Source organism: Bubalus bubalis, chromosome 1 (genome assembly GCF_019923935.1).
Source record: "Bubalus bubalis isolate 160015118507 breed Murrah chromosome 1, NDDB_SH_1, whole genome shotgun sequence".
NCBI lineage: Eukaryota > Metazoa > Chordata > Mammalia > Artiodactyla > Bovidae > Bubalus > Bubalus bubalis.
The window spans coordinates 17689420-17703324 of record NC_059157.1 but is presented as its reverse complement, the minus strand read 5'-3'; the positions used below and the strand labels follow the sequence as shown (position 1 = coordinate 17703324).

At 39.9% G+C, this 13905-nt stretch overlaps 1 protein-coding gene across 1 annotated transcript in view; it reads left to right on the top strand.

Moving 5' to 3' along the window:
- LOC123465292 (pro-neuregulin-2, membrane-bound isoform-like) overlaps positions 1-13905 on the top strand; it is a 335690-nt gene that overhangs the window by 314917 nt on the left and 6868 nt on the right. The window contains exon 2 of the mRNA XM_045164053.1: positions 9564-9618. Coding sequence (XP_045019988.1) covers positions 9564-9592 — 29 coding nt within the window. The 3' untranslated portion in view covers positions 9593-9618. The remainder of the gene's footprint in view (positions 1-9563; positions 9619-13905) is intronic.

Below are 13905 nucleotides of genomic sequence, written 5' to 3'. Positions count from 1 at the left end.
ATTATTAATAGCATTTAAAGGGAAAAGGAAAAAGACAACATTTGGGGTCACAGAATAAATAAAATACATTTTAGATGTTAGGGATGATGTGTAAGAAGCCAGGCATTTTAAAAATGCAAGAAATACTGGACTGCAAACAGATTTGTCTAAATTGGAAGGCATGAGCTAGAAGTATCTGGTGAGGAAATAGAAATAAGATGATCTGGTGAAGAAAAGGGCAGTGTGATTGTGGTGAGATGAAGACATCCTGACTAGCTCAGCCTCCAAAGATACGGATAAATGGAGCCAAGTTTGTTGAGGTAACAATGCATAATTATTTTTCTAGCTAAACGTGAGATGAAGGAATGTGCAATTGGATTAGAACCTTAATGAGAAGACATCCATAGGGAAGCCATAAATGTTTCCCATTGCCTGCTGCCCCAAGACTGTATGCTGTTCCTGCATTAATGTTCTCATGATCTGGTTTCAATCCCCTCACATTCTCCAAGGTGGCAGTTTTTTTTTTTTTTTAACTAGTCCTCAGTCTAAGGTATTCTTATGACTCTTTATGCAAGTGATAGCCATTCTTCAGTTCTAACTCCACGTGCCTTTTTCAGCCATTGTAATGAACATTGATTTATTTTTCTCTTCCTTTATTTAGCACATGTGACTAGCACTACACAGAGTGACATATTCTTTAGCCCATTTTTCTTTCACGAATGTTAATTTTGTCTCTGTAGCTTAATTAGAAGTTCTGACTTCAAAGAACAACTCTTAATACAGAACTCAGAGGCTAGCTTGAGCTCATCCAGGCCTTTAATTTTACAAAGAAGGAAGCTTTGAAAAATGGAGATTGCATGTAGTGATAATGAGTGCCTACTATTTGTCAGACAGCTGTAACATTTTAATATGTATCACTCATTTAATCATCACAAAGATCACATATAGCACGTACGATTATTGAAACTACCTTACAAATGAGAAGACTTTACCAAGAACTCCCAGCTAGTAAGAAGTAGTGCTGGGATTTAATTCTAGACCTTCTGGCTCCAGCTCTTTATTTCCCAAGTTAGTGAACGGGGTAAAATAAGAACCCATACCTCCTGTGTCCCTTTTAGGATACTGGGTTGTTGTAAGTACTTTCTGTCACCATATTTCCTACACCAGCGCTATTGACCAAATGTTTGTATCCTTCCCCACGCAGTTCATATGCTGAAACTCTATCCCTCCAAACTAATGGTTTTAGGAAGCTGAGCTTTGGGGAAATAGGTTTAAATGAGGTCATGAGCTTGCAGCTGTCTTTTTGCTATGTTCTCAGATAGCAAGAAGGGTAAGAGAGCTCTCTGGGGTCTCCTTTATTTATGTATTATTTTCATTATTTTTTCTAGCTTTATTGAGATACAGCTGACATATAACATTGTGTGAGTTTAAGGTATAGAATATGTTGATTTCATTCACTTACAGACTCAAAATTATTTTGTAGTGTTAGGTAACACCACCATCACATCACCGTGTCACCATAATTACCATTTCTTTTTTTTTTTGGTGAGAACATTTAGGATTTACTCTCAGCAGCTTTAAAATATTTAATACAGTATTACTATCATCATCATGTTATATATTAGATCTCCAGAACTTATTTGTCTTAAAACTGGAATTTTATACCCTTAGATCACCATCTCCCTATTTCTCCCACCCTTCAACCCCTCGCAACAACCATTCTTCTCTCAATTTCTGTGAGTTTTGTTTCACATTCCTCATATAAGTGATATCATGTAGTATTTGTTTTTCCCTGTCTTGCTTATTTCCATTTACAATAAAAAACTGTCAAGTTCCATCCATGTTATTGCAAATGGCAGGATTTCCTTCTTTCTCCTGGCTGAATAACATTCATTCACAAACACATACACATATGTATACACGTCTTCTTTATCTGTTTATCTGTTGACGGACAGTTAGGGTGTTTCCATAGGTTGGCTATTGCAAATAATGCTACAATGATCATGGGAGTGCAGATAATGCTTCAAAATCCTGTTTTCACTTCATCTGGCTATCCCAGAGGTGGAATTGTTGGATCATATGGTTGTTGCTGTTGTTTAGTTGTTAAGTCATGTCTAACTCTTTGTGACCCCAACCTCTGTAGCCTGCCAGGCTCCTCTGTCCATGGGATTTTCCAGACAAGAATATTGGAGCGGGTTGCCACTTCCTTCTCCAGGGGATCTTCCAACCCAGGGTTTGATCCCTGGTCTCCTGCATTGACAAGCAGATTCTGTACCACTAAATCATCAGGGAAGCCTGAAGCATGTTGTAATTCTATTTTAAGTTTTTGAAGAACTTCCATACTGTTTCCCATAGGGGCTGTACCAATTTGTGTTCCCACCAATGGGGTTCAAAGGTTCCCTTTTCTCCATATCCTTGCCAACACTTCCTATTTCTTGTGTTTTTTTAATGGTAACCATTCCAACATGTGTGAGGTAATATCTCACAGTTGTTTTGATTTGCATTTTCCTGATGGCTAAGATGGCAGTCATCTTTTTCATTTACCTATTTTATGTATTCTTTGGAGAAATGTCTGTTTAGTTTCTTTGCTGATTTTTAAATTGAATTAGTGGTTTTTGTTTGATACTGTTTGAGTTGCATGAACTCGTTACATATTTTTGATGTTTACTCTTTATGCATGGATGATTTGCAAACATATTCTCCCAGTATGTCAGTCCGTCATTTCAGTCGCTCAGTCATGTCTGACTCTTTGTCAGCCCATGGACCACAGCACACCAGGCTTCCCTGCCCATCACCAACTCCCAGAGCTTTCTCAAACTCTTGTCCATCGGGTTGGTGATGCCATCCAACCATCTCATCCTCTGTTGTCCCTTCTCCTCCCGCCTTCAATCTTTCCCAGCATTAGGGTCTTTTCAAATGAGTCAGTTCTTCGCATCAGATGGCCAAAGTTTTGCAGTTTCAGCTTCAGCATCAGTCTTTCCAGTGAATATTCAGGACTGATTTCCTTTAGGATGGACTGGTTGGATCTCCTTGCTGCCCAAGGGATTCTCAAGGGTCTTCTCCAACCCCACAGTGCAAAAGCGTAATTCTTCGGTGCTCAGCTTTCTTTATAGTCTAACTCTCACATCCATACATGACTACTGGATGCAGGTTCTTTTTAATTTTATTGATTCTTTCTTTTACTTGTGTAGAAGCTTTACATTTTGTATAGTTCTACTATTAATTTTTCTTTTACTGTGTTTTTGGTGTTACATCCAAAAACTAGTGCCAAGTGCAATGTCAAGGAACTTTTATGTTTTACTCTGGGGATTTTATAGTTTCAGGTCTCATGTTTAAGTATTTAATTCATTTCAAATTTTTGTTCAGTGGTGAGTAGTTCTGTATTTTGACTCTTGAGTCTGAAAAACCACGTGTATGCAGTATTCAAATGAATGTTTTGGGGTCACAGAATGATTCGGTGTCAAAAACAACTAGGTTTCCCAATATGTCAAGTAGAAAATTAACTTGTCAAAACTCTCTCTGTTGACCAGTTTTCTTCCAACATACTCCTTATCTTGAATTCTTTGGAAATAGTATGAATTATAATTTATTAGGAATGATTTAGATGTACTCCTGTCCAGAGACATACACGTAGTTTAACATTTCCTGAGGTCTTTCTTACCTTAGCGTAAATGCTTTGTATCTTGCTAAGCTTCCTACTCTGAGTAATCTCTGACCTTGATCTTGTGTGTTCTCCAGAAGAATTCATGACACCGTTTCCATAGTTGATGTACTTGGAATTTTGCCCCATGATTCAAGCTGCATTCTCTTTAACTTAGTATGTTCTTTTTTCACTCTGCTACTTTGACTTTTACCATCCCAGTTTCCTTTTTTATTTCCAGAGTTTATAGACTGTCACCAGACTTTATTCTGTGTGCTTTAGCCAAGTCCTCTATACTTTGCTCTTCTAATATTCTGTTTTAACAGGCTTCCTGTTACTTGCATCTCTGCTCGTATGCTCTCAATCTGTATCAGAGTTTCTGGTACACCAAAAGCAAGCAGTATTCCAGGTGCAACCACTTGAGAATTGAGTGGAGAGAAATAATTTGCACCTCTTGTGCTGTGATGTCTTTCTATCTGCAGTTCATTGTTATACTTCCATTTGGGTTGCCAATTTGCTGCCCAAGCTCATCTGGATGGTAGCTGTGGTCCAGCCTCAGCTTTCCAACAGATCCTTCTCAGAAGACCTCCTTTCTACATTTTTCTCTTCCCTGTGAATATCTGTGTTTTCATTCATTTTCCCCTAGTGTATAAGCTGGCCTTTTCCCAACCTGACTCTCATTTTGTTACTTGATCCCGGGATCTGTAACTCCTCTCAGACCATCTGTATTATTTCTCTGTCCTTGCTGATGTTTTGCAACATTCCACAGCTTACTATCATCTGCAGATTTCATTAGCATGCTGTTTACTGCCTTCTGAAGATCATTAATAAAGATGAATAAACAGAAGAGAGGACTTAACACAGACATCTTTGGAATTTCCCTAGACTGCCGCCACAACTTGATGGTCATTACTTTATTTTACCTTATTCCTTTTCTTGGCCAGTGTTTCATCTGGTTTCCTCTGTGAGCACCCTATTCTTGTATCCAAGTGACTATAACGTGTGCTTTTCCTGCACCACTTGATAATCGTCTAAACAATTCATCAAGTTTGTCTGACATCAGGCATTTATCCTTTAGGATGTCCGACTTTTATTGACAGTTTCCATTATCCTCTGGATTAGGGAAGCTTTGTGTAACGGTGCTGGTGCCCACCCTGCTTTCTCTTCAGTTTTTTATTGTTTTAAAATCCCGAATGCATATGGAGGGCCAAAAAGATCACATAGGCATGTGCTTGCAAGGAGTTAGCAACTGTCTTTCTATCTGAATGTTCAGTAATTGTCTCTGATTTTGAGTGATGATGATATATATCCAACTTATAAAATGGACAGATTTTTAAAACCAAATAAGAACCATAGGTGTATTTAGAGAATATCTATGATGTGCCTGGCACTATGATATGACCTGATATGTATCACTCTTTGTGATTACCGCAACTCAGAAAAGAAAATGTTTTCAGGGGCTTCCCAGGTGACACAGTGGTAAAGAATCTGCCTGCCAATACAGGAGACACAGGAGATGAAGTTTCAGTCCCTGGGTCGGAAAGATCCCTTGGAGAAGGAAATTGCAACCTACTTCAGTATTCTTGCCTGGAATATCCCATGAACAGAGGAGCCTGGCGGGTGCCTCTTTGAAATTTGGAAAAAGGCATCGTCTGCAGAAAGAGGCAACCCATGCCTGGACACATGGCTGGGAGAGCAGAGCACAGCCAGGTTTTAAGGACCCACTGATCTCTTCTTAGTTCAGATACCTTTGTCTAGAGCACAACCTGCCCAAGTGTACATGGAAGCTCTGACTTTTTCCCCTGCATTTAAATGAAGAGGAATAAGAGACCTATAAGAAGATTTAGATTTGGAAAACCAGTAAAGTTTCATGCATGCCATGTTACTTCTCAGCAGATAGAATAAATATAGATCTAACTTCTGTTTCTCTAATCATATGCTAAATCCAAACAATATTTTGTGCACTTGTTTATAAAAGAATGGTTGTAATTTAGCATATAACCTTTTCTTCCAGTCTTAAGCTGAAATGCAGTTTTTTTCTTCCTGTCTTCAGGTATGTTGTTTCTGTTATTATTCCCTGTTAACAAGTCTAAGATGGGTCATGGAGAAGAAACTGTATTCCTCTGGCTCTGTATCTTAACAGCCTAGCTGTTTGCTTATTTGTTCATTCAACACTCGACATGCACACGCATTCATGATATTAAACACTGATCATTTCAATCACATGCCACTCGAGCGTAGAAATTCGCCTTAAGAAGTAATGTTTTGAATCCTTTGGCTCCTTAACCTCAATGAGTAGATCCACTTATAAAGGGGCAGGGGTTTTGAGAATTGGAATGTTTATGTGCACTCATACATATAAACATATACATGTCCATATGGATGTGTTTGTATAATATATATTTCTATAAAGCAGATATAGAGTAAACAAGAGTCTTTACCAGAGCATCCTGTCTTTAAACCTTCTTTCCCCTTCTTATCATTTTCACTTTCCTTGAGCACTGCTCTTATTGAAATGTATCTTCCACTTTAGCTGTAGAGCTTTTCCTTGTTGAAGCATGTAGTTTTCTTGCTCAGCAACTCTGACATTCAGGTAAATGGAAAGAAAATGGATATGGGAGTTGTGTGTTCATAATGCCACGTTGCCACCCTGAGATCTATGCAGATAATCCACTTGGAAGGCTTGGAGCCCCGGTGGAATACATGTAAGCTTCCTGTGGTGATTTATACAGCGCCTGCTACAGCTGCTTGGACCTTGGCAGGCATTTTCTCTGCTGCCAGTGCGATCGAGAGCTAATTTCCCAAAGATCAATGACTAAGGGAGGATTTCAGAGGTTATCCTCTTTATCCAATTTCCTGTGGCCTAATGAGATGGCTGAAACCTGTTTGGAATCTTTCTGATTAGAAACTCTATTGAGAGTCAATAAAGAATATGACATTCATAAATCTAAATGAGAGGAGACTTGGCTGCCTACATGGTGATTCATGCTATCATCCTTTCCCCTGCCCCTGGCCGTGTGTGCTGTGGATGGCCAACTGGAGACAAGGTCAGATTGGAACCAAAAGTCTTGAAAGGACTTGATTCCTTCTTCACCATTTTTTTTTTGTCAGTTGAATTGAGTTTTGATTCAATTTAATTGCAGTTCAGTGCAAACAAAAATTATTAAGTGATTTTTATATTTTCCAATTCAGAAAAAAGAAACATTAAAAAATTACTATAATATGTGGTGAGGATCATATTATAGATCTGACCAATAAAAGGTTATGATAATATCTAATATTTATTGAGTAATTATTGAGTAATTACAATTTGTCAGGCACTGTGCCAAGCCTTTCACGCACATTATTTTCTTTAATCCTAACAAATTTATGAGTTAGAGCCTATTGTTATTTTATAGATGAGGAAACTGAGAGCTAGATAAATTCAGAAATTTCACATGTTAATGGAATTCTTACTTAACCCCATATCCCCCTCTAGCTGTCACCTCATTTTTTTCCCCTCCTAGTTAATTTCTTGAAAAATATCTACATTTATCATCTCTATTCTTTTTTAATTTTTTGGAGTATAGTTGCTTTACAATGTTGTATTAGTTTCTACTATACAGCAAAGTGAATCAGCCATACATATACATATATGCCCTCTTTTTTGGATTTCCTTCCCATTTAGGTCACCGCAGAGCACTGAGTAGAGTTCCCTGTGGTATACAGTAGGTTCTCATTAGTTATCTATTTTCTGCATAGTAGTGTGTATATGAAGAAGGCAATGGCACCCCACTCCAGTACTCTTGCCTGGAAAATCCCATGGACGGAGGAGCCTGGTAGGATGCAGTCCATGGGGTCGTGAAGAGTTGGACACGACTGAGTGACTTCACTTTCACTTTTCACTTTCATGCATTGGAGAAGGAAATGGCAACCCACTCCGGTGTTCTTGCCTGGAGAATCCCAGGGACGGGGGAGCCTGGTGGGCTGCCGTCTATGGGGTTGCACAGAGTCGGACACGACTGAAGCGACTTAGCAGCAGCAGCAGCAGTGTGTATATGTCAGTCCCAACTTCCCAATCCATTTCACTGCTCCTTCCTTCCTTGGTTTCCATCCATTTTTTCTCTGTTTCTCTATTTCTGCTTTGCACATAAGTTCATCTATAATATTTTTCTAGATTTCCACATATATATCGTCTCTTATTCTTTACCTTCTCTTTGGTCTTTAACCCATTCATACAGGTATCTGCCACTACCATGGAAATGAAATCATTAACAAGGTCATCAATTTCCTGTGTACTGCCTTTATGTCACTGGATTTCTTAGCAGCCATTGCCATGATTAACCACTCCCTCCTTAAAATAATACCCTCCTTTACTTCCCATCTTGTCCATCAGGGCCATTATAACAGAATACCACAGACCAGGTCATTTACAAAAAAAATAGAAATTTATTTCTCACAGTTCTCGAGGCTGCAAGTCCAAGATCAAGGTGCCAGCATGGCTGGTTGAGGGCACTCATACTGGTCACAGACATCTCGTTATGTCCTCACATGATGAAAAGAGTGAGGGAGCTCTGTGAGGTCTCTGTTATAAAATAACATTAGTCCCATTCATGATGGTTCCACCCTTATGACTAAAGTCCCTCTCAATGGCCCCTCTCCTGATACCCTTGCATTGGGCATTAGAATTTTAACCTAGATATTTTGGAGAGACACAAACATTCAGACCATGCTATTTCTTATGTCATAGTCACCTGAGTTGCCTCTGAAATCATTAGTGGTTCCTTTCCACTTGATAATAATGCTTCTTATGCCTAACTTCTGCTATTGGAGCATTTTACTTTGATTTCTGATGCGTCTGCTCTTGCCTTTAGTCTTCTGCCCTGGGACATCTTCTGTCAGGGGTTCTAAACCTTATTGGTACAATGTACTTCTGTGGCCAGCAGTGGATTTGTGTTTTCACATATATAAAACACCTTGGATATTTTGATTTATCCCAACTTAGTTCATACAAACATGACATTGTTTTCCAGTCTGTTTAGTTTTTCCTCCAGTCTTTTCCATCGTCAGTCCCATTGCTTAGGAAAACAAGAAATCATCTGTGATTCCTCCTTTATTCTCACATACACATCTTACCCTGTCCATTAGCATATCTTGGCTATTCTGACTTCACTATCTCAAACTTTTCACTTTGTCTTCTCTCCATTTGTCACCCTCCCACCGTCCTCCAGGAGGTACATAATGGATGTTCAGTGACTAGATGAAGGTTTGGAGTGGGGACATAAATAGCATGGATCTTGAGGGTGCTCTTCTTAGACTTTGGGAAAGACTGGAGCTCGGGTAAAGACAGTCTAAATTGGGAAGGAAGAGGATGAATATTAAAGATAATTGCCCACAGTGGAAAATACAGATGAGGCGTTGAAAGTTACCAATGAATGCTATTAGTGTGACCGAGGTTCCTTAAGTTATCTCCAAAAGGTTTCTGTGTCTTTTTATATAGCCTTTGGATTTGTGTTTCATGGCATCCTTTGGAGACACTGAATCTTATTATTTGGGGGCAAACTTAGGGGTGAGAAGTGGGAACAAAACTGGTAGGACGACTTTTTCCTAGATTCAGTTGACTACAAAACAGCTTTCTATAGCCATTTCTCTCTCAGAGACTGGGAAAACAAAACAGGTTGGTAAGAATCAATCAGTTTCATCATGTGGCAGCTAGAACAGCTCAGTCAGGGTCCCCTCCAGCAGCTCCTTCATTTTTGAACTGAGGCTAGAGTCAACCAGCTAACTTCTTAGTATTCTATATCATTCTGAGTTTGTAGGGTTTTTTTTTTTCCCTTTTGTTTTGTCCGCCTCCACACCCCATTTAAATGGGAATAATCCATATCATCCTGTGTAAGCCAAACCCTAAATCACATAATGTTTTCTCTCCTTGTGGTATTTGCCTTCCACATCGTGGTTACTCCAGAGGAAGCAAAGGCAGGCTGTGTTTTCTAAGCCCTGGACATGTTGGTCTTCCCAAGGTGAGTATGGCATTTTAAATAACTGACCAGAAAAGAAACAGAACTATGAGGAAATAACACTGTGCAAATCACTTTCCAAAGGGACTTAAATTGAAAGTACTTCGAATCTGAGTCATGGAAAATAACAGTGATTAGGGTAATGAGGTACCATGGATTCACTGACAGTTCATCCTCTTATTAACATCACGGTAATATTTTGCTCATTTGTCAGGTCGAAGGGATTGTTTGAGGATGTCGCAGTTCCCGTCTTCCTCCATTCCTCATGATAGTTGGGGAAAATAACTGTCAAAACAAAAAGAGGTCCAGACTGAAATGCATTGGAGGCTGACTTTTCCCTTGAGATGGTGTGTTTGCCTCCTGTACTTCATCCATGCTTTGAGTTTGGGTATCTGTTCTTTGAAGCCTCGTCATCTTGCCTTCTGAGGGTTTCCTTTGCACCTGAACGATCGTCCGTCAGGCAGAAGTCAGGGGTGGTTCAGCTGTATGGTGTGTTGCAGGGCCAGATAGAGACAGAGCACCACTTGGGGCCACATGAGCTGGAGCAGCCTACTGAGCATTTTGGGCAGGGAGCCAAAGAGGTGATTCCAGCTCCAGGGGGGCAAAAACAAAACAAAACACACACAAAACACAGTGACTCTGAGATTGCAGCTCCCCCCCCCCCCCCCCCTTTGCGGGACTGATTCATACGGCAGCATTGACATTGAGTCTCAGGAGAACTGTTCTCTTGCTAGGCGCGCTAAAAATATCCAAATGCAGATTTATAATGACAGGAGCTGATAAATTTGCTGGGGAAATGCAAGCGGTGTCATTGTCGTGCTGGAGACCTGTTCTGATAAATTGATGAGGGGAAAGAAATTGCCAAACATGGTGTAGACCCGTGGTGCCTGTTCCCCTGGGATGCTGAATGAAATGGGCATGTTTTCCTTGGCATCCAAGTGCCCCTTTTCAAACACAGTAGGAAGTGGAAGGCAGGAGAGGAAAAAGAAATGTAGAAAACAGAGAGCATCTTTTTGATCAAAAGAATGACAGGACGTAAAACCAAATCTTATCTCCTGTAAAATATTTTTGCTCTTTCTGTTAAGAAAGGAACTCTTTAAAATAATCTTTGGCCAAGATAAAAATTCACTTGAATATCCATGCATTTCAGGGGCGACCTGGGGTTCAAGCAGGATCTATTAATTGGGGGTGGTTCAATAAAAAACAGACAGTTGATGCATTTTCTCTGGGGCTTCAGAGTCAAAGCTTTTATTGCTGTCCCTTTTAGGTTGATCAGTGGATTCTCAGAAGGAGTACTGCAGGATGTCCCCTCCACACCACCTGGGATGAAATGATGTGGCATGAGCTTCAACTTTAATTTGCTCAACATCCCTTGGGCATCTAGCAGAAGTCAAGTCTCATGACTGGCATTTTCAAATATGAGGGAGGCGCCGTGTACTAATAATGGGGCAGATGTACATGTAATGAACTCATTATAAATCAAATCATAAACATAATCATTGGCACATGAGCAGTTACAATGAGAAATAAACAGAAGATAGGCTTCTGCTGAGAAAAGACCAGGAAGTCTTTGCAATGCAAGCAGCAGAATCTGTGCCTGAGATGATACAATGAACAGTCACTGTGTAATAAGAGAGGAGTGTTTTTATCAGACTGAGAGGGTTTTCTTTATCAGCATGGCACCGAGGTGAAAATGAAGGTATTAGTCACTCAGTCGTGTTCAACTCTTTGTGACCCCATGGACTGTGGCCTGCCAGGCTCCTCTGTCCATGGGATTCTCCAGGCAAGAATACTGGAGTGGGTTGCAATTTCCTTCTCCAGGGGATCTTCCCAACCCAGAGATCAAACCTGGTCTCCCACATTACAGGCAGATTCTTTACCATCTGAGCCACCAGAGAAGCTTCCCCTGACCCTGAGGTAGGAAAACTACTGCCTGCACTGGGGACTTAACAAGATTATTTCAAGGGTTTAAATAATTTTTTTTCCTTGCTTGGTTTTTTAGCTTTGCCAAACAACTTGCAAACAACTGCTACATTTGCTATAATTATTTTAGATCATTAACTCTGAAAATTACTGTTTGTATTATTTCCTACCTCGGCCTTGTGCCCATTGTGAGCTGGCATCTGATAAACAGGTGGATGGTACTGGCCTGGAGGTTTGCCCTTGTCAAACACTTGACCCAGACCAAAAAAATGTCATAGTTGCCTTCACAAGAGAAGCCTCATAGACGTAAGTCTCAGTAATGATGTTCTAATGATCTAATATGCCATGTTGTCATCTGTCAATTTATGAAATCATGAAGCAAATGCAAATAGGATTGTCACTGTCTCCTTGAATGAAGAATGAAGACTGGAATTTTAATTTTATGCGGCATTTACTCAAGACAACTCTATACATTTGACAATGTTGAGGTCTTTCCTTCTCCTGGTCTTACCTAAACTCACTTTCATCTAGATCAGGCAATAATTTGCAGGTTTTGGTCTTCAATTTCAGTAGCAAGCAATCCCCTCAAATCCACAGAAAACAAAGAGTTTATATCTTACAATTCTATAGGATATGAAGTATACAAAGATTTCATGTTGTTGTTAAAAAATAATGTCGCATAGACATGCATGTGGGAGTATGTAAAGGAAGAGGGGAGATGTATGCCTTTTATTTTGAATGTATCACCAAGTGGATTAATGGATGGATAGGGTGATAATGTTATAAAGCAAGTATAGTGCAATGTTCACAGTAGAATTGAGATGTGGAAACATGGGTATGGATTATACAATTATTTTAACTTCATGGAATGTTTGACATTTTTGTAATATTGGGGGGGCAGATAAGATAGCAGAGACCAAAATTGGTAGAGGTATTTGGATAAACATTAGGTGACTGAAAATGAAGATAAATTTTTCTGACTTACTAAAACACAGACATAAGTAAATAGCTGCATCTCTGAGCCGATATAGTCTTTCTTCACCATTAGTATATGAATCTGTCAGATAAGAAAAAAAGGGCATTTTGGGGAAAGTCTAGGTCAGTAAGAGCTCAATCTTTTGTCCACTCAGCAATATATAAATGGATATTTTGAAGTTATTTTGCATTGTAAAATGCCTGAAGTCTTCACAGGTAAGGCAGTTTCTGCCTTCTCAGTCATTTCCACATATACTGAATATTTCATATACTCTAACCATGGTGCTTGGCATTGGGGCTTCCGAGAGGAAGTGCTTCAGAAAGGTTAGTATCAAGAAATAGATAAAGATAATAAGTAATGCGATAAAGTGAATGGAGGTCTTAAAGTGCTTTGAGTTGCTGGACTTAGGAACTCTGTGATCTTGGGGTCTTGGGCAGGTTACCTAACTTCTTTGTGCCTTAGTGTTTTCATCTGTAAAATTTGGCAAATAAAAACTGTTAACCCATTGTCTGTTAAATAGCAAGATTTAATGAAGGGTCACTAATATCTTTCACCTAGAGAGGAAGAAAAAGTGGCAAATCAAAAAATAAATTAACCCATCAATAGCCATAAAAATCTTACAGAGACCCTTGGTGATTCAGTTAAAGAATCTGCCTGCAATGCAGGTAGACCTGGGTTAGATCCCTGGGTCAGGAGGATCCCCTTGAAAAGGGAATGACTATTCCACTCCAGTATTCTTGCCTGAAGAATTCCATGGACAGAGGAGCCTGGTGGGCTACAGCCCATGGGGTCCCAAAGAGTCAGACACGACTGAGAAACTGACACTTTCACTTTTTCTACAGTCATAAGATTTGCTTGACAGCTGCCTTTCTCTCCTGCCCTCTGCCCCTACTGTGGTCCTAGTACAGTTCTAGCATCATTGTCTTGGAGCTGAAACAGAGCTTGCCACGAATTTGGGACAGCTTCTCCTCCTCACATTTAGAGATGAGGAGACTGAGATGGATTGAAAGCAGTGACTTAGCTAGTCCATGGCAAGTGAGGAACACGTAGGGTAATAAAGCTTCGACTGCAGAGAGAGGTAGAAGGAAAGACATTCCCTGGGAAATATGTTAGCATTTCTCAGGAAGTAAGGGAGAAAATACTCAGGTATATGCTCATGTGGTTAGAAGAGAATGTGTTTAGGAGTATCTAAGTGCTGCAGTCCATGGGGTCACAAAGAGTTGCACATGACTGGCCGACTGAACAACAAGAACAAAGGTAATGCACGAGAAGATTCCCAAGAAGGACGTGTTGCAGAATGTTGCACCCCCCACTCCTGAGTTAAACTGTCTGAATGGCTTGGTTGAATCTTGCCATGTGGGTGACTGCCCCATTAATTAAATTATTCTAAT